General features: G+C 36.5%; 1 protein-coding gene across 6 annotated transcripts in view; it reads right to left on the bottom strand.

Moving 5' to 3' along the window:
* The window catches only part of CDK14 (cyclin dependent kinase 14), a 614333-nt gene that overhangs the window by 232221 nt on the left and 358900 nt on the right, over positions 1-23212 (bottom strand). For all 6 annotated transcript variants that reach the window (XM_060633845.3, XM_060633844.3, XM_060633843.3 and 3 more), the window contains one exon: positions 18070-18190. In XM_060633845.3, the coding sequence (XP_060489828.1) occupies positions 18070-18190 (121 nt within the window). The remainder of the gene's footprint in view (positions 1-18069; positions 18191-23212) is intronic.

Genomic DNA, 23212 nt, shown 5'->3' with positions numbered 1-23212 from the left:
CTCAAATGGCTCCTTTCACAGATGTCTTTTGCAGCCATCATATGTAAGGCAGGTTTCCCCTTACTGCCGAGGTCCCATGTTTGTTTCCTTCATAACATTCAAAGGATGTTAACTTGTCTTTGCACATGGCAAGATTATGGCACAGCATAGCCTATACATTTGAGTATGTGCATAGAGGACAGCAACCCACACAGGTCACACTATCACCTTCAGGGGAGATCTGTTCCTTCTCACACAGACTTCCTAATTGCAAGTCAGGAGGCCTCTACTCTAGATGGAAGACCAAGACTGGGGACAAAGTTGTGTTCATTGTCTTGCTCCCAGAGTAAGAGCAGAATGTCAGCACACAGTAAGGGCTCAAAACTATTTGTTGACTGAATAAATCAAAAGCAATGCAACCCTTCCTCCTCTCCCCCTACTCCTGAGTAAGAGCTGAACTTAGCAACCTGCTTCCAAAGATAGGGTATGGAAGCAGGGATGGGAAATAGATAATGAATTTGGAGAAAAACGGCCAACAGGGAAGTGGATAATGACAAGGGAGAAAAACAGCAAAGAAGACCTTGACAATGTAATCAAGGTTAACATCATCAGTGGTAAGTCTTGTTGATAGCGAGAACCCTTGATGTGATGTGATGTGATGTGATGAGAATATCACTTCACTTCTGTCTTTCTTGCCATTAGATGAACCCAAATTGAGGGTCATTCTACAAAATGCCTGACTGGTACTTCTCAAAACTGTCAAGGTCATGAAAAACAAAGAAAATCTGATAAACTATTATAACATTTGACAACTACATGTAATGCGGTAACCAGGATGGGATCCTAAAATACAAAAAACAGGGTGCCTGGCTGGCTCAGTTGGAAGAGCATGTGATTCTCGACCTCCGGGTTGTGAGTTCAAGCTCCATGTTGGGTACAGAGGTTACTTAAATGAATAAACTTAAAAAAAAAAAAAAAAAACTCACTAAGTACAAAAAAGAAATTAAGGAAAAACTAGTGAAGTCAAAACAAAGGTCTTTAGTTAATAGCAATGTAACATCGTGGGTTAGTCAGTTGAGACAAATGTACTATATGTACATTTAGTAATAATGCATATAGTACATATAGTAATAATGTAAGACTTTAACAATAGGGGAAAACAGGTGAGGAGTATATAGGGATTCTCTTGTTTTCTATAAATCTAAAATTATTCTAAATTAAAAGTTTATTTTTTGAAAAAAGGCAAAATGAAGAAGGACTGCATCTCCTTGGGACACTTTATAGAATTAGTCACTTTAAATAGAAGAGCCTTAACATTTTGAGTTTTCACCATATGAGAAAAAAAGAACCTCTATACATTTTGATGAACTCTTCCTTGGAAGCAGCATGAGCCATCTAGAACTGCAGGCTAGACTGTGAAACGTCAGTTAAGGTTCAACCTGAAATAACTTGGGCAGCAAACTAATCAGAGATTAATTTTGATATAAAGGCATTTGAAAACTGATATACATACTCTTTGGTAAAGGAATTCAAGAAGAAAAATTTATCTGTATTACTAAGTTTGCAGCATTAGCAGCGAGTGTGAACGCAGAGAAAAAATGGGATTCCTAGAGAAGGGGCAAAATACTTTTTCTCCATCACATTAGGGAACAGTAAATCTTGCTGCCACTTCTCTGGGGAGGCTTCCTGATCTCTCAGACTGGGTTAGGTCCCCTAACTCCATGCTTCTTGTGTTAGTTCCTACAACTGTAATATATATACTTATAAATGGATTAGCCACTGTCACGGTTCTTAGAACCAGAAGTTGGTCTCCTACTTTTGAAGATACAGTTCAAATGAGTCAAAGTGGTTATGGCAATAGAGCAGTCCTCCCAGACCTGAATAAAATAGGGTTGGGCACTACAGTCACCAGTTAAGATTCACTGTAATGTACCTATTCATTAAAGTCCTGTTGGATAACTTTATATCTTTCAACTAAAATAAGCATTAATTAGATCCATCAGCTCTTATACTCAAATAATATCTGCATTTGACACATGGCATTTCAAGGGGAGTATACTCAATTTTCTCATGAAGACATTAATATTATGAGATGTTAATTAACTGAATAAATGATTATCTCACCTGAAGAAGTATAAAATAGGACCTAGAGGTTATTATTTTTCTGCTTGGCATTAATCTTATTCTGGTCAGCAATCAATAGTTTGGTCCAGTCCCAGTACACAATGCAGAAAGACTTTAATATTTTAAAATACAGTGCAATTAAAATCTCAAAAAAAAAAAAAAACCACCAAAAACAACTCTGCCGGATTTTAGCTAATGTTATCCATTTATTAGCAAAGGCTTGAGATTCCTTAGGATAGAGAGCTGTAAGCAGAAGGTGACAGTTTCATTCTCAAGTAGCAAAGCTTAAACACAGGGCTTGCGAAGGATCATGGCACAATGTAGCCTGTGCATTTGAGTATGTGCACAGAGGACAGCGACCCACCAAGCTCACACTATCACCTTGAAGGGAGATCTGTTCCTTCTCACACAGACTTCCCTAATTGAAAGTTAGGAGGCCTCAAGTTCAGAGAATCATTGAGAACCATTCAGAATGATCTGCATTATCAAAGATTTGGATAGAAGGCTGTAGATAAAGACAGTGCCCAGCTGCTTCTGGCAGGCAGAAAGCAGATGAGCAGGACCATAATTCACTGCAAGTTAGGTCTTTTGTCCTTGTCTTACAACATTAGGCTGGTACCAGAAATCTCCTCAAAGCCTACGTGTCCATCAATAAAAAAGCATCTGAAGCTTTGCTTCTCACCCTTTACTGTGTATGCCAATCACGTGGGGATCTTAGTAGAAGGAAGATGCTGACTGACTAGGTCTGGGCTGAGGCCTGAGATCTTGCATTTCTAACAAGCCTCTGAGGCAATAAAGATGCTACAGGTCACAGGACAAGAAACTGAGGAACATGAATCTAAAGGAACCTAGGTTGAAAGAAATTTTATAATTCAGGTTAATTCTTGGAATGTGTATTCAGGTTCCAGCCAAAGGGACAACAAAGAAACAGCAGACTGGTGAGATAAATTAGATTGAATGCTGGATACAATCAGAATTTTACACACAGGAATGCAATACTAACTCAGACAGGTTCCACATTAATTAACCTAGTAGGTAATTTTATTTAGCCATGGTTCACTGAAATATCCCATTATGCAATTAGAGCTAGTACGATTTGATGCACCAAGGTGGCCATTTATTTATGTCACTTTTCTCTGCTGGAATGTATGTTTTTATAAAATGGACCAAAGAGTTTTGTTCCCTAGGAGGCTAGCTTCTAAAAGATGAAAATTAAAAAAAAATTTTTTTTTGCTTTAACTTGTAAGAAAACTTATTACATGTAACAGATGTGATCTTTTCATGTTGGCATTTGCAGTGTTTGAAAAGTGAAAGATTAAAAAATTACATTCCACATGCCCTTGGTGACTATTGAAGGAACTGAATTGATTAAACTGTCACTCATCATTTACTATGTGGTTAGTGGTTCATTAGGCACAGATAGGCACAATATATCTTAGTCAAATACTTCTGTGGAGTACTTGGCTCTCAAGAAATGAAAACAAAACCAAGCCAAATCCTAGATTGTGTGTAAAAGCCCATCTTGGAAAACATTCAATTCAAAACAATAGACCTTTTATACAAGGGAAAACTCTTAAGATCTATTTTTCAAGCTATGAAACGACTTAAAAAGTTATACTTACAAATTAACCATATCAGAACAAAAATTAAACAAAAGCAAAGAATGAAGTACAGGTAGTTAATATAGTTCAGTAAGGTCAAGGCCTAGGGTGACCTGCTGCTGACTTGGGAGGAGAAGCCAGGCAGATGAATGGAAGCCACCTTCCCAGCATCCATACCTAAAATAAGACTTAGGAAGAAGATCAGGAAGCCCACCCATCTTAAAGTACCAATGGCATTAATGCTCCTTACATTACAATAATTTAATTATCTATCTATCTATCTATCTATCTATCTATCTATCTAAGTATATACATTCCATTATACATATATTCTAGTGTGTGTGTATTTTTAATCATATCACTTTTGCTTTCTGGTCCAGTCACCTGATGTAGACATTCAGGAATCATCTGAAACCCTTGCCTTTCCCATATTACTCTCATTCAATCATCAAGCTGTCATATCCTAACTATTCCTAAATATTTCTCCATTCAGGTCTCCAACCACTTTCTCCCTCCCTCCATTCCCTCCTTTTTCTCAACTGCTTCTTAAACTCTGTCCTTCTTCCTTACCCACAAATATCTGCTGTTTCACCCCACAGTGGGATACTTTTGTCCATGGCATGGCCTAAGTGTTCCTCAGCCCAAAGTTTTGTCAACTTTGAGAGATGGGTTTGACATGTCAGCCCAAGTAATTACTTCTTGGTGACCCTTCTTTGACCTCCCCCCTCTCCTCAAGTAACCACCAAGGATAGTTTTATCACCTTTGCCTCTGAGCTGCCACTGTACTAACTGTATACCTGTGTTATAGCTTGCCACACTGCCTTTCCCCCTGACTTTGATGGAATGGATGGATCTTTTCTATCTTTGTAAGTATGAGGACCTGATCCAGTGTCTGGTACAAAATTGCTGTTCAAGGTAGGCCTGCCTGGCTCAGTCGGTAAACCATCTGACTCTTTATCTCAGGGTTGTGAGTTCAAGCACCAGGTTGGGTGTGGAGCTTCCTTAAAAGAAGAAAAGTGTCCAATAAAATCCTTAAATTGAATGAATGAATAAATGAATGAATGAATTGCATAAGCTGTCTGAGAAGTGTACCTAAACTGCAGTAGAAACGAACTTGATTTAGAACTAATATTATTATATTAAATGCAACAACAACAAAAAAATCAGTTCAGCAAAATATCTAAACCAAATTTCACCGAAATATCCAAACCCTAACTTCATTTGTAAGTCACTCTGAAGGAATTCCAGCGATCTCCATGGAAACCTCTGGTTCAGTGGTACAATTTACTTGAATGCTAAAACTAAAGCTGGAGGAACTTTATTTTTATTAAAAAAATTTTTTTTAACATTTATTTATTTTTGAGACAGAGCATGAACAGGGGAGGGTCAGAGAGAGGGAGACACAGAATCTGAAGCAGGCTCCAGGCTCTTAGCTGTCAGCACAGAGCCCGACGCAGGGCTAGAACTCACGGACCATGAGATCATGACCTGAGCCGAAGTCGGCCACTCAACTGACTGAGCCACCCAGGCGCCCCATGCTGGAGGAACTTTAGATGATGCCTAAGACAATGTCTTGATTTTTACATGTAAGGAAACTGTACTACATCTTTAATGTCTTCATTTCAGTCCCAGAACCTGAAACTGTGACTGAATCCTGGGCCAATGATCCCTCCATGATGTCAGACTGCCTCCCCAGTTACAACAACATTTCTACTTGGTTGGGCAGGTCAGATTAGAAAAAGAAGGAATAAAGATGGCAAACTGGTTCTTATTACTGGTGACACAAATGCTAACAAGAATAAAAATAAAACCCAAAATCAAAGCCTCAAAATTAAGGTGCAAGCAGAGAAAACAATTAAACTATCCTTAAAAACTAAAGTCTATCACCATTGTCCACATACTGTAAATAAGACTGTTGTCAACATTTAAAAATGTTTGAAAATTCAAATCAGACTCCCATAGATAATGAAGATCAGAGATAAAAATCTTAACAGCTATGGTTATATAGATAAATGGGAATATTTGGACTAGGAACATTGAGAAACTAGTCACAATTAATACAAAAATGGAAACAGGAAACACCCTTACTGAGGAGTACTATAAGGAAAAAAAAAATGTAAGACTCAAATACTGCATTGGATAGCAAAAACATTTTATTTCTTATACTATGGAACAATACAGGAAGAGAGAAGTCCCATTTGATTGGTCATTTAAAATGCTACCAGTGAAAGCACTTTTTGAAGGAATAACTGTAGACGAGGCAGGACAAGAGAAAACAAATTAATAAGCCTTGCACATCTTTAATTTATTTATATGACAGCTGATGCAGAACAAGAAAATTGTAAGATTTCTCCTTGCAATTGTATTAATCCTCCTTCAATAATGTGAAATGAGGAATCAGGAAAAAAAATGTTCATGGGTATTCTCTTAAAGATCAAAGCAAATGACATATTCAAATCTTTTTAGAGAAACCACCATATCTGCATATCACGAAGAGAAATCATTGCGGAAACCTTCGTGTAAATTACTCTATTATTCTATGAGGAGAATTCTGAACTTCAATTTAGAGTGGTGAGCTGCTATAGTTAGTTCCAGTCATCACATGACACAGTTGAACTTTGATGGACCATGGGTAAGAATGTTGGAATAGGCACTACGAAGATATATTACTGGATGGATGATATCTGACAGTAAAATATTTGACAACAATCTGATATCTTAAATAAAAGGAAGACCTGAAGGCAAAAACATCCATTTTTGGGTGAAGTCTGTGGGTTTTGTGGAATATTTTCAAAGATGTGCCCTGGAATGTGGCTGTGCAGATTAGACAATTGGTAGCACCAGTGGGTGCTGCTTGAGGTCAAGGACCAGGTCTTCTTCACTCTTGAAACTCTGGACATTCTGTAAGGTTTTGTTGAATGAATAAATGAATGAACAAAGAGACCCCATCCTGTGCAAGGGAGATCTTTGTGGGAAGGATGCTGCCCTAGGACCCCAGAGGCTTTTTTTGTTTTTGTTGTTTTTTCCCTGTGCCACCACCAACCACCTAATGTGGGCAACATAACCAAGGACCCTCAGATTTGGGGGAGAGGGCACAAGGAGTTAAAATGGCCATAAAATAACAACACAACAAAATTATGAATTGATTTTACTGGGTTGCTAAATCTCTGAAACAGTTTCTAAATTAAACATGTTAGGATTAAATGACAAATAGATGAAAATTTATAGAGTTAACATAATAAAGTTTTAAAATTTGTTGAGTTTATGTTAGGCTCTGAATATATACTGTTTTCAGAAGCAAACATGGTAAAAGCTAGTAATCAAGGAAAAAGACCACTGAATTATCAATGAGAAAGAATAGAAAAGCCTTGCCAAGCTCTACAGAAAATGCAATTATGCGAACATCCCATTCTTAGAATCTACTGTCTATGGAAATACAGAGAAATATAAAATGTCATAGCAAAGGATGAACAACTCACATGTGTATAAGAAAATAGGGAGCTACTCAGATTCTGGCTTTTGTTTTAAATGTTTTTATTATTTTAATTTTTGAGAGAGAGACAGAGCATGAGCCGGGGAGGGGCAGAGAGACAGGGAGACACAGAATCCGAAGCAGGCGCCAGGCTCTGAGCTGTTAGCACTGAGCCCAACATGGTGCTTGAACCCATGAACCACAAGATCATGCCCTGAGCAGAAGTCAGATGCTCAACCAACTGAGCCACCCAGGCGCCCCTCAGATTCTGTTTTTAGTAACATCATGCTTCAGCTATGGGCCTATCTGAAGGTACGTGCAGCAACCTCTCCAGCCGAAGACCTCACGCATCTCATGTTGGGGGGAAGGGACTATTCACCACCTCCCGGCCTCCTGTCTGTGTCTCCAGGCCCTGATGCACAGCCTGCTAGACCCCCAGTCCAGTCCTCTCCCTTCTATTCCTATTTTGGTTAGAGCCAGAAGGAATGAAGCCGGGGCACCTAGAGACTAGAGCAGGGAAGCGGATAGGAGAGGCACCTAGAAGTGTTCTGTATAGGCTGAGTTTTTAGCAGGGATGGAGGGCCCTTAAGACACCCGAGGGAAACCTGAAAAGAAGGGGAGGGAGTAGGAGGAGAGAACTTGAGATCTAGCTGCTCTCCCTTTTGGCCTCTGACAGGCCTCAGAGGACAGGACTACCAGATGTATGGCCTCAGCCCTTCATGTCTTAATACTAAGTCTACCTCCCTGCCCCCCATCCCAGCATTGGGCCATGGTTGCTGGACCTGGGGCTGGTTGTTTTTCAGTATTATAAGCATGCCAACAACACCATAAAGCATTTGGAGTATGAAAAAAAAATGAAGTGCCTGTCACAGACTATGATTAAGTTTTGTTTATTTTTTAAATGGAATTTGGCAGGCTGTTTTTGGCCACTCATAGTTAAGTTTGACTTTAATTCTTTTCCAATTATTGTATTATTTCTTTCTATCCATAAATGACATCTTTTACCAATACGAATCTAAGGACACTACATTTGAAGACCAAAACTGAAGAAAAAAAATTACAAACATCAAGATTTCTCAATTATACAATATAGTATCTAAAATCAAGAAAGCTACTGGTACAATTAAGTTGTATTAATTCATATGGCAATATACCAGTAAATTAAAGAACACTCCAGATAGTGTAGTATCCTGAGGAATTAATTCACAAATGTCATAACAGTATAGAAGTCTCTACTTCCATCCTTCAATGAACAGTATCAAGTAGACATTCAAATCCCTTTACTAACCACAGTCACACAATGATATTTATACAAGCTCCTAGTTTTCCTCCAATTAGATTTCCATTCAATCATGTCCTTCCTGTACACATAAGTTAACAGTCTACCCTTTCACCTTCATTGGATTAGAAACTTTATACTGAATGAAACATTTGTTGGAAGAGTTTCACTAATTGCTTTTGCTTGTTTTAATAGCAAGTTTATGTTGGATTCACACAGACCATTGATCCAAAGGACTGCTTTCTGCAGTCAATTCTTTAAATTCATGTAAAATTTTCATCTTGTTAACAACTATCACTTCACGTTCTATTCCCTTTCATCACTAGCTCATCAAAAGCCGTAGGGATTTCTTTTTAAGTTTGTTTTCATAAATAAAGCTGTCATGATTCACTAACAGTTAGATGGTAAAGGTGACAAATTTCCACTGCCACACTAAGATACCGGCAGTCAAGAGGCTGCTGCCTGCACTATGCTGTTTGATTGGCTGCTACCCATTAGCACCTACAACTCAAATCTGTGTCCAAGCAAAATCACAAAATTCTACAGAGCAAGGACCTTAGGAGTCAACTGTCCATAGTTAAAGCCACAAATATTAAATTATCAACAACAGCAGAACATGTGGTAAAATGTGCGCAGACCTTCTTCACCAAAGTGACCAAAGTGTCAGTTAAGGAATACATTTTAAAGAAGGATAAAGTAAATAGATGAAGAAGCACAAGTGGATGAGAAAAAACTTTTTTTTTAGAAGATGTGGATGAAGATGTGGCAAATCTAAGTTGACCATAGGCAGTTACTACTTCAAGTTATAGGCAGACTATTTACTCAGGACAACTCAGGACTTGGAGATACAGGTTCTAGAAAGCGTGAAATGAGTCTACAGCTGGAAGTAGAGTGGAGAACTGGAAGTTTATGCAAAGAAATTGACCCACAGGTCTTCTCTGACCATCTGGGTGTTTTTTCTCTGGAGAAATTAAATCCAGAAGGCCTCAAATTGAGAATAAAAGAGATTAGAGTGAGGCACAGAGCTGAAAAGAGGGAAACTAAGTGAAAAACATGTATACTGGTCTCTGTAACCATCAGCTCCCCTCTCCTGTCTTGCCTTGAGGATGCCAGATGCCAAGAATCAGCATCTGAGGAAGAACAAAGGCTAGGATTTCAGACATTGACATTTGGGGATCTCCCAATGAAAAGTTTAGCTTTTTGACTCAACGATATGTAATAAACTGATCGGTCAGCTGGTGCTGCCTAGGTATACAGATTTGTAGTACCTCATTTATGAAAGTAAATGGACAGGCCAGGATTCCCTCCTCCCCCAATGCTGTATTTGAGGAGAGCTTCTAATAGAAACCAGAGAAAAAGGAAGTGGGTGCTTACATATATGGTAACTGAAAATTTTCAGAAAAAACAGAAGGTTTAGAAGATAAAAAGTTGTAAAGCAAGGGGCACCTGAGTGACTCAGTCTGTTGAGCATCTGACTTCAGCTCAGGTCATGATCTTGAAGTTTGTGAGTTCAAGCCCCAAATCAGGTTCACTGCTGTCAGCTTGTCAGTGAGGAGCCAGCTTTGGACCCACTGTCCCTCTCTCTGTGCCTCCCCACCGCCCACTGACTTGTGCTCTCCCAACAATAAATAAATATTTCTTAAAAGTTATTAAATAAAAAAATATTTTTAAAAATTTTGGATTAAGCTAGGAGATTCAATACCAAACTATGATAAATTTTCCAAAAAGTGAAGACCGAGAATATGGAAGGAAATAAATTTTAAAAAATTAAGAGATTTTCTAAAAACTAATATATGTATGTCTTTATATTGAAGAAATCTACCCAGCTCCAGTTGAAAAAAACAACCAAAGCACAAAATCATGAAATTTCAGTATATCAGGAGTAGAGAGAAAAGTCTAATATTTTCTAGAGAAAAAGTATGAGGGGGCATACAAATGACTGCGAGAAAGAATAGAATCAGATTCTCAGTAACAATAGTAGAAGTGCTAAAGAAATTAAGCAATGCTTTCAAAATTCTGAGGGTGGAAAAAACTAATTATATATCCAGCCAAAGTTTAAAATTAATCATATGTGAGAGTGGAATAAAGACATTTTCAGAAAACTTAGAATTTGAAAATTGTATCTCTAATGCATTCTTTCTGAGTACTAAAGAAGGAAGACATGGAGTCCAGGAAATATGGGATCTGGAACCAGTAAAGGTCCAGAAGGAAAATGAATCTAACCCAGAACAGACCTTAATGAAGTGATTACTTACAGAGGTGTAAGGGAACCAATAAGACATAGTGAAACACTAAGAGGCTAGCAACAGCAGGAAGCCATTACCTGCTTTAGAGCTAACAGCCATTATTCTCCCTAGAATTAAGAAGGCCAAGTATTACTGGAAGCTATTAACAACTAGAATCATGGAAGAAGGGCATACCCACAGAAGTTATAGTCAGTCATTTCCAGAAATATGGACTAAAGAAAAGAATTAAGGAAGAATATTCAGTCTACTTCTTCCTGTCCATTACCTGAACCAAGCTGGAAACCAGTAGCCAAGGCAGCTTGGAGGATAAGTTAGGGGTTAGCTGTCCAGGACATAGGGCCTGGCACAAATGGACAGAGCACAGATTTGGAGAGAAACAAATGACTATCTTGGGACCTATAATAATAGTAGAGGATCATATGGAAGTCACAACGTGACAGATATTCAGCTCTGCTAAAGCAAGGAATCAGAGAGCTGAGAGGAATATTTTAATGAAGCTGAGGGAGGGAGGTGTCAAGAAAATTAAATGGGATTAATAGATTTGATGATGTGATTGAGCATTTTGAAAATTTTTTTCATACGTAATTGACAAATATTTTACACCTATAAATAATGAATAATAATAACAAAGACAACGAAGTTTGTAGAAATCACAGACAATTATAAAGTCCAAGCAAAACAAAAGGTTACACAAGAAGAATACATCATCATGAATACTACTTGACTTACCATGAATAATATTTACATATTAATATGTCAAAATATGATACAGATTCTTTATTGGGAGCATAAGGTGAAGCTGGAGAGGGGTAATGGTGATGAAAGAAAATTAAATCCTCATCTACCATAACACCTACTTAGTAGTTAATATCTAAAATAATAAATCAATAAATAGCAATATAAATATAAAACTGAAATATTTTTAAAGACATATGGAGGTAGATATGAAAAGAGTTGAAAGCACTTGCCTCTGGGAAATAAGAGGGTTAAGTATGGGTAAGGCAGAAGATTACTGTTTTTGCTATTATTACTGTGTGGTGCTTATTAGTTATACCTGAAATAGTTTTTTGATTTGGAAACTGAAGGATAGTTAAGGGATTTAGTCAACAAAAATCACATGTAAGGAGTGGCAGAGACAGAACCTAATTTAGGCTTTTAATGTGTTTTCTAGTACAACTTTGCCTCTCCTTAACACAGCAAACCACTGCTAGTTACATGATTACAGAAATGATTTCTGATTTCTACATGAATAAAAACACAAATCAAAACATAAAAGGTGCTAGTGTATAGCCAATTTTCTCTAAATTTGGAGGACTTAATTTATATATTTCCAAATTAAACACACACACACACACACACACACACACACACACACGAAAGTAAGATGAGAACATCATAGGTCAAAATTTCTTTCTAATTCTCTAGACACAGACAGTATGTTAATCTCCCTAAAACCAAATATAGAATCCTCCATTTCTCCAATATATCCTGTAGCCGTTGAATGCTATACTTCAATAGAAATGCAATATATTTGGGTTAGCTGATTAACATACTAAGAGCTGACAAGGAAACTATTCTCAGCATTTGTGGAGTCTTATATTTCCTAAAGAATTTCACATTCAATCACCTTTTGCAATTCTCAAAAACTAATGAGGCAGTTGAATATATGCAGGGCTTTCTTAATATTGTGAAATGTAGTCATTGTGATTGGCTATTCAAAACTCATCCAAAAATCAGTTCGTAGGTAGCCATTTACTGTGCCAACTTTGATAGAAACAGAGAAATTTTAATTTGTTTTAAAAATATTTAGTAGTGAAGACTACATATAATGCCTCATTTTATATGTTAGTATTTAGCTAAATTATCACTAATAAATGACCAAACATATCCATTAAAAACACACATACACTGTTTCTCTCACAAACACACATTGATGAACAATATGGGATGTAAAAATCATAACCATGCTAAGCTTTCGATAGAAAAAAATAGAACGGACTCCTTCTGCACTCCAAAACCATAGCTAAATTTAACACTTTGGTAACCACTCTATAATGCCATAATAATCTAAGAGAATTGTACTTTTGGAGATGATTCATTATTAAGCAATGTAATAGAAGTTTTCTGCTAGGCATCTTGAGTTTGTAGCCCGTGGTCCTTGGGTCTGAATTAAGCACTCAAATGCATTAAGGCTCTTCTGACAACTAGTATTTGGCCAATTATTGCTCTAGTGCTTTATGAGAAAGATGGCCAGATGTCCCAGTTAAATCTCTGTTTTATACCCACTGCCCTAGCAGAATAACTATTAACTTTCAAAGATATCCTGGTAAGGATGATATTCTACATGGTCTTTCTAATTTTAGGGGACTTCAGTAGTAGAAATGGGCTCAGAAACCATGGCTGTCCCTTAAGTTCAGCTTTCAACCACCCAGATTCCTGATGATACCCTGTTCTTTTGTTATGTTCTATTGCATTGTCAGAGGCTAAGCCAACGAGTCACTTGGATCATGTATTATTTCAACAGTTCTCAAGAGCTCTTAAAGAGTTGTTACTTTTGACAGTGATTAATTTGAATCCTCCTTGGTCTCATGAACTGATTAATAAGAAAGTGTGTAAATAATGTTGACAGATAGATGACTTTATGTAACTCCTGAAGTGCAATTCTCATTCTTACTACCATTCTTTTTGAAATGGAGTCATTCATTTTAGCAGAAGTGGTAAATGAGTAATGGTTAAGAGTTGGGAAAATACATGCCAGCACAGATATTGGTCTCATGAAAATGTATTCAATCCAATGAATCACGTTGTAAGTTTATTTCAAAAAAATTCCTCCTTGAATAAAACGGCATAATACAGAATACTGACATGAGGGGAGAAAGGCAGTCCACAAGCCTGCTGAGTGCGAGTGAAAGCCACCTACTTTATTTGAAGCATGTAAAGGATCCAAAATGACTCAGAGCGTAACCTAAATTATAAAAATGGAATTGAATGTATTGAGTTTTAGAATCACTTCACTAGTGAAATAAAAACCAATTTCTTATAAATCACCTTAAGAGATAATGCATATGTTGTAAAAAGAAAAGGCTTTGCAGTGAGTTAGCCCTAAGTTTGCATGTTGTCTCTACTTACTGATTAAAAGACCTCTACTATCTTATTTAGTCCCTCTGTGTTTTTTTGCCTTCTACTGTGTCATGCTGCAGTAGATTAGTAATCAAAATGCATAAGAGAAACTTAGAAAACAGTTTGTGTCCAATAAAAGTATTTATTATTTGTACTATTATTATTACTATTAAGACTCAATTATTATTACTACTATCACTCAGTTACTCAAGGCAGGACCTCATATAGAACAAATTTATTTTCAGGGTGGGGGTGATAGTAGAATTCATTTATGATTCTCTCTCATAAAACACTGGTAAACAAACCTGAGTCCCAGGAAATCTTATTTTATAACAAAAATTTCCTTGGTTCAAGAGTGATCGTTAAGAACGACAGAACTCTGTATGTTGCCAATATGTATGGTGATTAGACTTATTTAATAAAAAGCAAAGCTAAATGGCCTTATAATATTCAATAAATAGGCAATTTCTTTTCAGATATATGCAAAATCAATTTGGAAGCAGACATTTTTCTATATATCAAGACTGGTATGGGAGTTTTTTTCTAACCACCCAGCTGCTACAATGTTAAATAAATTAATTTTAATCTTAAATCAGAGATGTAATGGAGAAAAGGGTGATTTAATATGCAATCTCATTACATTTGACAGGCTTATTTATAAATGATTTGCCCCACATTTTGACAAGCATAGTTAATATGTTAATTAGCTTTTAAAAAGATGATGACGGGAAGAGAATGGCAGGCTCTCCTTCTTCACACATCATGTTGGGGAGGGCTGTCACTGATTCCACAAGGTAGGGCCACTACATATTGTGGCCCCAGAAGCACTATGATGTGGCTGAGATACTATTACTTCTTAGCTACATTAGTCACCTTCTGTTAAAAATTAATCCCTTATAAGTAATCCCAAGTGACCTTCCACTTTAGAAAACAAAGGCCGCTCTAAACATATTTATGAGCTTCTCTAAAGAAACAGAAAGCTTATGCAGAGCAATGACCTCCACGGCTAGAGCAGAACTCCCTGACAGGGGAGGAACTACGCAGATAAGCTGCTTTTCACATCTGCACTTCTCATAATGTGGTTCTCAGTAGTCTGTAAGCCTTTTGGTTTAGAAGCTTAAAGATGAATTCCTATGCCTTGACTTTCAAAGAGTGACAAAATCCAAGAATTAAGAGAAGTTATACACGAGACAATGTCCAATTTGATTCCTCTGCCTAAATCCTCTTTCATGGAGGGAGACAAAGGTATCAAAACCTGTGTCTCCTGCTGTGTTCTGGAATCACACAGTATGTTTATACCTTGCCACGGTGCTGGAGACCCAGTGCAGTAAATCAACACGGTGAGCTCTGATTTTCCGTCACTTGCTGCCAACGTTAATGCGTATGTGTCTTCATTAATATTTTTACTGCCTGTGGCTATTTAAACAGAAAACTGGAAAATGTAACACTGTGTAGGGATCGTTAGTTTTTAGTTACTACCCTACTGCCCCAGGATGGTAAATGAACTGTAAAAATCGCCTGAACCCACTACCACCTGCCTCCCCGCTATTGTTCATGCATTCATATTTGCACTTCTCCTTGGTGCAGCTGAGCCATGACTCAATTACAGTCCCATTTCCAGTTCTGTGAATACCCAGTATTGATGTCATTGATTATGCAAAAATCAGTGCCCTGTGAACTTCTCTCTAACTGGAAAAATATATACACTTTATTGGACTTAGAGGATAATAACAAAATGGCTTTTAGAAAACGGCTTGGAATGAAATCAGAGTGAGAATGACAGGCATAGCATAGACATAACTCAGATTTTAGGGCTTGAAAATGAAAAGCCATTAAGCATGAGAACTGCTCAAATACAACACATTTACTATTTGGTTTTGGCAATGAATAATCTTGGCATGTAGACAAAAGGGCATTTGGGGTCTTCTACTTTGTATCAGTTTTCCTCCCTTCCACTTAAATAATAGTCTTCCTCTTATGCTTCATTATGTCTCTGTGTAAAGCAAATTAATAGAAAGCACCCAAGCCTTCTTCAAGAGGATGAACACACGCACACACAGACAGATGTGAAAGAAAAACAAGGTGGGTGCCCCAGGTTGGGGCACAGGCTGGAAATCAAATACTACATATCAGAAACAGAAATATCAGCAAGTCATAATCCATGTGGTTCTTTGTACGTTAAAGAGCACTCTTAAAGGTTTGGAAAAAATTAGCCACTAGTGTATAAAAAACAGCTTCTTCCGATTATGAGGGTAGAGTCTTAACTGAACTGCCAAGCACTAAGACAAGACTGGCCCCAAGCCACAAATATTTCCAAATTATGTTCTATTAGTAGAGTCCTTAACTGACCTCACTGAAAGACAACCTAGAATTTTCATACTTGAAAAAGAGAAAAATAGTCCGTAACTCGAGAATATTAACTAATATATAATTAATTATTATATAAAATAATTTATATATCCAACTCCCAACGGTGAGGCAAGAAGGAGGAAGGGAATGAGAAAGTTAGTAACTGATATCCTGATGTAGTAACTGACCTTTATTTCCAACCTTTTCCTCCATTACCACTAATGATCAAAATATGTATTTTGCCCAAGCCCCTGACTAGCCTTGGGGGAAAAAAGTAATTGTGTAAACAAACAAACAAAGAAAACTGTGATGAAAAAATGAATTAGCTCAGCTCCTTAATAATAGATGGTCACCTTTGTTCTCTGGGTTTTGGAATATGCATTACAATGGTATTAGATTTATTATAAGGCATCACAAAATTTATGACACTAGATTTTAGCCTGTTTGATGATCCAGATTCTTTTATAGCTCTATTGAAAGCTACAGATCTACACCCCATAAAAATAAATATATTCATGTGTACGTAAAATGTTGCATATATTTTCAGTGGTTTCACAGATCCTGAAATCCTATTCTTGGGCAGGGGGGTGGTGGTTGCTGGAACCTAAATTAAGAAAATCTACATTGTGCCCTACATCACAAGGAACTTGATTGTTTTCTCACTGTAAAATGTTTGGATCAAAAACATCAGGAAAGAAGCCAGGCCCCTCATTACAGCCTAATTTACTGAAAGCCAAGATTACTGAGAGAAGAACAATGAAGTAAGTACATGGCAGGAAGATAAATAACACATGGGGAAGTTTTATCGAGGTCATAAACATTATAAGGACATGTAGCTGAATTCTGCATATGGGGGCATAATCATTCATGGAAGATGATTCCTAGGATAAAATAGCACAAGTGTTATGTGAGTTGTTTTACTTTGAACACAATTGTGAGTCTAGAAAAGAGATTTTTCTACTAATAGAGGACATTTTCAAGTCACTAAGAAGCCTTTCCTGAGTACTAAAAATAAGATTATTCCCAGGGTGCCTGGATGGCTCAGTTGGTTAAGCATCCAACTCTTGGTTTCAGCTCAGGTCAAGATCTCACAGTTCATGGGATCAAGCCCTGTGCTCTCAAGCACAGAACCTGTTTGGGATTCTCTCTCTCTCTCTCTCTCTCTCTCTCTCTCTCTGCCCCTCCCCTGCTCATGCTCTCTCTCTCAAAATAAATAAATAAACTTAAAAAAAAAGAATATTCCCTAATTTGATTATTTGATTTAGATCACACTGGATTGGGAGCTCATTATACTTTATAATTAATAATAATTATCCATTAAAACTTATTAATCTTTGGGCTTCCTAAACAGGTTTTTAAGTTTTGCTAAACCATTGTGTGAAACCGAGACTCTGTTGAAATTAAACTTATTGTGATATTTTCAAAAAGTAATTGTTTTATATCATTTGGGTTATTTGTACCCAGCTTTCTAGAGTGTACTGCACCAAATTTAGTGCCTACACCAAAATTTTCGGACCACTTAATTTGAGCTTTGTTGTTGAACTTAAACATGTTTCCTACTACTTCCAACCCATACTACTGTTTAGAGATATATACCTCCTTGTTATAAAACAGAGCTACAAATTGAGACCCTTAGAGAGAAAAACCATTGTACTGACAGAAAAATACTTCTGCCCCTTGTCCCTCAAGAACCATTACCAGACACCATCTGCAAGGGAGGCTCTGATTAAGGAATATTCTCAATCATGCTTTAAAAAAAAAAATCCAGCAATACTGCCACACACAGGCAAACACTGCTGCACCATTAATCTTCATTCAAACTATTAGAATGTTTGTCTGGGCATGACCCAGACCAGGCATTACAGATAGATTAGCTAGAGCAAATCTTCCATTTCTCACCACATGTCAAGGCAGGTGGAATATTCTGTTGAGCCCAGGAGGACATCTGGAGGTCTGTACCACAAGGTAACCACTTCATTGGAGTATGTGTGGCTAGGGACAGATTTTGCTCTTGCAAGACCTGTGGAATACAGGAAACATAAAGAAGTTGATAGGCATTAATAGAACAAGGGAATTTAAATTTGAATGTTCACAGTTTTAAAAGGTCAAACATGACACTGTAATACAGAATCACAAATGCCATGTCAAGGTTACTAGAAAGGCTGGGGAAGGTATATTGTGTTCTACCTGTTTCAAATAATGCTAATAACTGATAGATCAATTGTTTTCCTACTGAAGCATCATACATCTGATAAAATCCTAGAAGAGTAAACAAATAATTCATAAATGATTAGATATTACACAGAAGCTTAGAAATCTCTTTGACTTTCCAAAGAATGTTCTATAGAATTCTAGTTCTGAGAGTTATAAGTAAGTGCTACAGAAAAATATTCCAAGGTCAAATCATTTTGGGAAAAGACGGTTTAACAAGTTAAAAGTTAAAACAGGTATTCATACTGTACTACTTCTCAGTGTTCTTAATTATTCTAATGTGTATTGTGAATCTGAAAGAAGAGAATATGATGCTTTTCTCAAAGGGTTTTTCCAAAGCTTCTTTTTCTTTCAGTGTTCTGTTAAATGCTCTGTGGGAAACATTTATTTAGGAAGATCATCTGAAAACCACCTAAATAAATAATTATAAAGGAATACTTAAATATGAAACAATGGGATGACGAGGTATATTATAATAAATAAAAATGTTTCCTAAGAATTTAAAAATGGAGAAAATGGTCATAGTAATATGTTGTGCTAGATTATGTGCAGTTTGACCTCATAACCATAAAGACTTCAGCATTAAAAAAAAAGAATGGCAGAAAATATTTGAATGTCTTCAGTGGCTAGCTCTGGAAAATGGGATCACTCAGTTTTGTTCTTCACTTAATACACTCATCTCAATTTTTTCCCCAAGTTTCCTACAATAAATATATAATTTCTTTTAAAAGTCACAAAATCTATAAATGTTCTTTTTAAAAGAAAAAAATTCAGCTTTCTATCTGGGTATGTTCATTAATGACAAGTGAAAAGTATTATTTATCACTGTGAGGCTCAAAGCACATGTACCATTTTTACAATAAATGTACCATAACATTTATTTTAATGTTCTGACAATTTAAATTTTTAAGTAGTACTTAGGGACATAATTTTTTTCCTGTTTATTAAATACTTGATAGTCCCTTAACTGTATTATATGAAAATGTTAAAATTAAGAGGACAGCTGATGAGAAATTTCTAATTAATTCAACTATGGTTAGAGTAACTCAATTTTTTCTCTAACACAGGTTTTATAATAAAACAATAGTATATTATAAATTGTTTCAAGTTTATAAGTATTCCATATCAACATGTACAAACTAACACACATATTTATATATGTTCTCCAACTTTTCTATACATGAGTGGAACAACTATTTTTAATAACAGATTTCCATAATAACCTCTACTTCTTTTCTCTGCAAAGTTTGATCCTATCTCAATTCAGGTAAAACTGAACAATAGATAGGACAATCAGAATGGTAAAGTGTTTCCAAAATTTAATAATCCCATCAGAAGATTTAATTCCTCAAATTAGCATGTTTCTATACACAGACCAAAGAAGTACAAGTCCTGAAATAGGTTCTGACTCGTTCCATATGCTCTTGTCAAGTGAAATGGGATGCCAAAAACATTCAGGCTGGATTCCCTTGGTTTTTCTGAGGCCCTGTTGACAGAAAGCTAGGCTAGAGGGATAGGAGAATGAAAAAAATCTGAGATTTTCTTTGACAGCTCAAAAGACCAGGCTGGTTATAGAAAATTGTGGTATTTCCCATTTCAAAGAGAGAATAAAAACCTCAAAATAAGCTAGAAATAGTATAAATCTAAATAATTATGCGATTTTAAGTCCATTATGTTCACTCTGAATGTAAGTTTGTAAAACTGGTTAAATACATCTGAAAAATATAAAAAGAAAAAAATTCTTTGTTTCCATTATTGTCCTCCTTCCCATGTTTATTAGGTCAAGGACTACGCAAACACCATTCATATGGGTCATATAACTTCTCAAATCAAGAGTGAAAATGAATTTGCAGTATCTAGCTATTTAATGTATTAAGATAGTTTCTTAAAATGGTTTGCATGTTAATGTGTCATATTGAAGAATGTTACTATATTTTTAAGAAACACTCTTCTGTATCGCTTGAGAAAAACTTTTCTATCCTCTTACTTTGATATAGTCAATTAAGACATTTTCTTGTGGAAACGGTCCTGTATATTGATAAACAAAAGGCTTCAACCCTGAAAATATGTCTGTTCAGTTAAAAAGATTAGTAAATCCCGAAGTTTTTCAGGGAGGGAGCAAATTATTAAAACAATGAATCAAAAAAAAAGTATACCCTGAAGTAGGAATATAACTACATTGTTAATCCATATTTTTGGTAAAGATATTGCTATGTATTTACAGTCATGCATCAAAACACGCTTACTCATGCAGAATTTATTAAACCGCATCCTCCAGTTGAAGGAAAACTGTAGGACAGGATTAATTAGCACAGCATGTGTGAAAGCTCTCTTTCTCTGTTCCTTGTCAGTTGCTATGGTTACACTACAGGAAGAGAGCTACACTACCTTTTAAAAAGGATGAAGTTCATGGGTTATTATCAAAACTTCTTATATTAATGTTTAGTTTGAATTAAAGAGTCAAAAAGCAAAGTGAAATGCTAAACAGATGGGTACAGGTTATTTGCACACTGCCACTTTGATGGAGCATGTGCATAAGAAAGGGGACATCTAAAATGGCTTACATAACAATTCATCATATCCCACTTTAAGAGGTTACCATTTCTAACTAAAGAAAAACCCTAGGACAGAGCAAAAAAAAAAAAAAAAAAAAAAAAAAAAAATCCTGATATTTAAGTCCTATTACCAATTATCCAAAGTTGGGCAACCTTGATACTACCTAGCACAGAAGCATCTGAGATTTCCAGAAGAGTGAAGCTTTACAGTTAATGTCTTACCCAATGAAAGAATTCCTCTACATATCTCTATGGTTATCCAACATCTGCTGCCACCTTGAACCTGGTTCTCTCCTCTGGGACGGACACAGAATAAATCATGTGACAATGCTTCCAACATTTGTGCCAAACAGACCAGTTGTTCAGCATCAATCAATAGACACTCATCAGGCCTTATCTGCAGTGGACACTGTTGGCCACCCCTCTTTTAAATTTACTCATTTGACTTTTTGGATAGAGAAAAGTTAACAGGAGTGTCTTGGTCTCCATCTAGGATCTTTCCCTATATCCCCTTAACTGCTGGTTTTGGCTAGGGTTATAGAGTCAAACCAGTCATTTCCCAAGTGTATGGAGGTAACTGTGGCTAGTGCCATGTTTTAACATCATCCAGAGGCGATTTCTCACAAGATTTTACCTCCAGCTCACATTTGTCCACAGGTTTCAGATCTGGGGCTATGCAATTCCTTACTAGGCATAGGTATAAAGATATTGTACAGGCACTCAACATGACCCAACTACAAGTCCCTACAGTCATGTGCAGGGAATATGCCATGAGTCCAAGAATAAATGCATTTCACTGCTTCATGTTCCAAAAATGAGTCAAAAAATTCTTTTAGCTGTACACAGATATACATTAGATTTCATGTTCCATGTACAAATTCCAGTGAGTCCCTTGTGCAGACAGTTTAATTGGGCAGGGATTGAGTAACCTCTAATTCTATGAATAAAATTGCTAAACCTAGCATAGGGGTACAAGGATGGCAATTCCCATGTCTCTGCTCAACTCTTTGACCAAGGAATTGAGAAATAACTGGCAACAATGACTTGTTTCTTTCTAATTATTTAGAATGGCAAAAGCTACATGGAGTTGCAAAAACCAACTGAAACACGATATAAAAGCATAGCTTCCACCATTTCCCAGAGGACATGTGCTTGTCAGTAGTTTTGTTTTTATATCAGAGCAACTCCAAACCCCTCTCTCAACATATCTCATTTCCCAAACAAAATAATCAGAAAGAGTGTCTTGCTCTTAATCACAAAATCAGTATTTCTAGGACAGCAGCTCTTTTCTTCACAATTTGATTCCAAACAGACATGAAATCCTTGGGTACTTTTTACCATCTGGCAGTTAGTCTGGAAAGGGAAAGACTTCTCTATTCCATGTGCCAGTCCATAGAGTAAGGGCAGAGAAAGGCTTTTATGTATTTTTTTCCATTCCACAGTCCTGGGAACTGGTCAGAAACTTCTTTTCTCATATAAATTTTTAATGGAGTCCCCTCCCTCCTAGAGGATTTATATTAATACCTTATGATGTGCTAAAGCAGTTTGAAAGTTCTTTACTGCTGCTCTTAGAATGTACCAATAAACAACCATCATACAAAACAAAATAAGAAGTATTTTCTTCTGGTGTTCTCCAGAGTTCTGGCTTTAACCTCTTCCCTCTGCACCTGGTAAGTTTTCCTGGGTGATCTGAGTTATTCTCATGGCTTCAGTTACTGTCTATATGCTAATGATCCCAAATAAATATCTCTAGCATCAATATTCCCCTAAAATTTTATATTTTTATATTAAAAAGCCCACTTAGATCTTACGTAGGTATCACAAATATTTTTCCTGTCTCCAATTCTCCCACCAATGTTATCTCCTCCAATGTTCCAGAATTTACCACCAAACATCACCATCCATTATTCAACAAAGCCAGAAGGCTTGTTTCATTGTAGGCTCCTTCCATTTACAAAATTACAGAACTCAATGGATTTTACTTTATAATTTCCCTTTTCTTCTTCCTCCTTCTTAGGTCCCCCTCATCTTGTGCTGGATTGTTACACTAACCGAAAGTCTGTCCATGGCAAACAGTTATCAATTTCAAAATACTTTCTAAACAATAAAAAAAATCTACATTTGTTGAAATTAATTAATTGAAAGTTATAATTTGTTTGGAATACTCTTCAGTGTGAAACTTAATAAAAGATTTCAATGTCCAATCTTTCCCCATAAGCACTATGAAAGTTGGACATTCTCCAATCCCCTTGCCCATTTTTGCCATCATAGGAAGC

This window comes from Panthera onca, chromosome A2 (assembly GCF_046562875.1).
Source record: "Panthera onca isolate mPanOnc1 chromosome A2, mPanOnc1 haplotype 2, whole genome shotgun sequence".
In the NCBI taxonomy this organism is placed as follows: domain Eukaryota; kingdom Metazoa; phylum Chordata; class Mammalia; order Carnivora; family Felidae; genus Panthera; species Panthera onca.
Note: the sequence above shows the minus strand (reverse complement) of the source record. Positions and strands in the feature narration are given on the sequence as shown.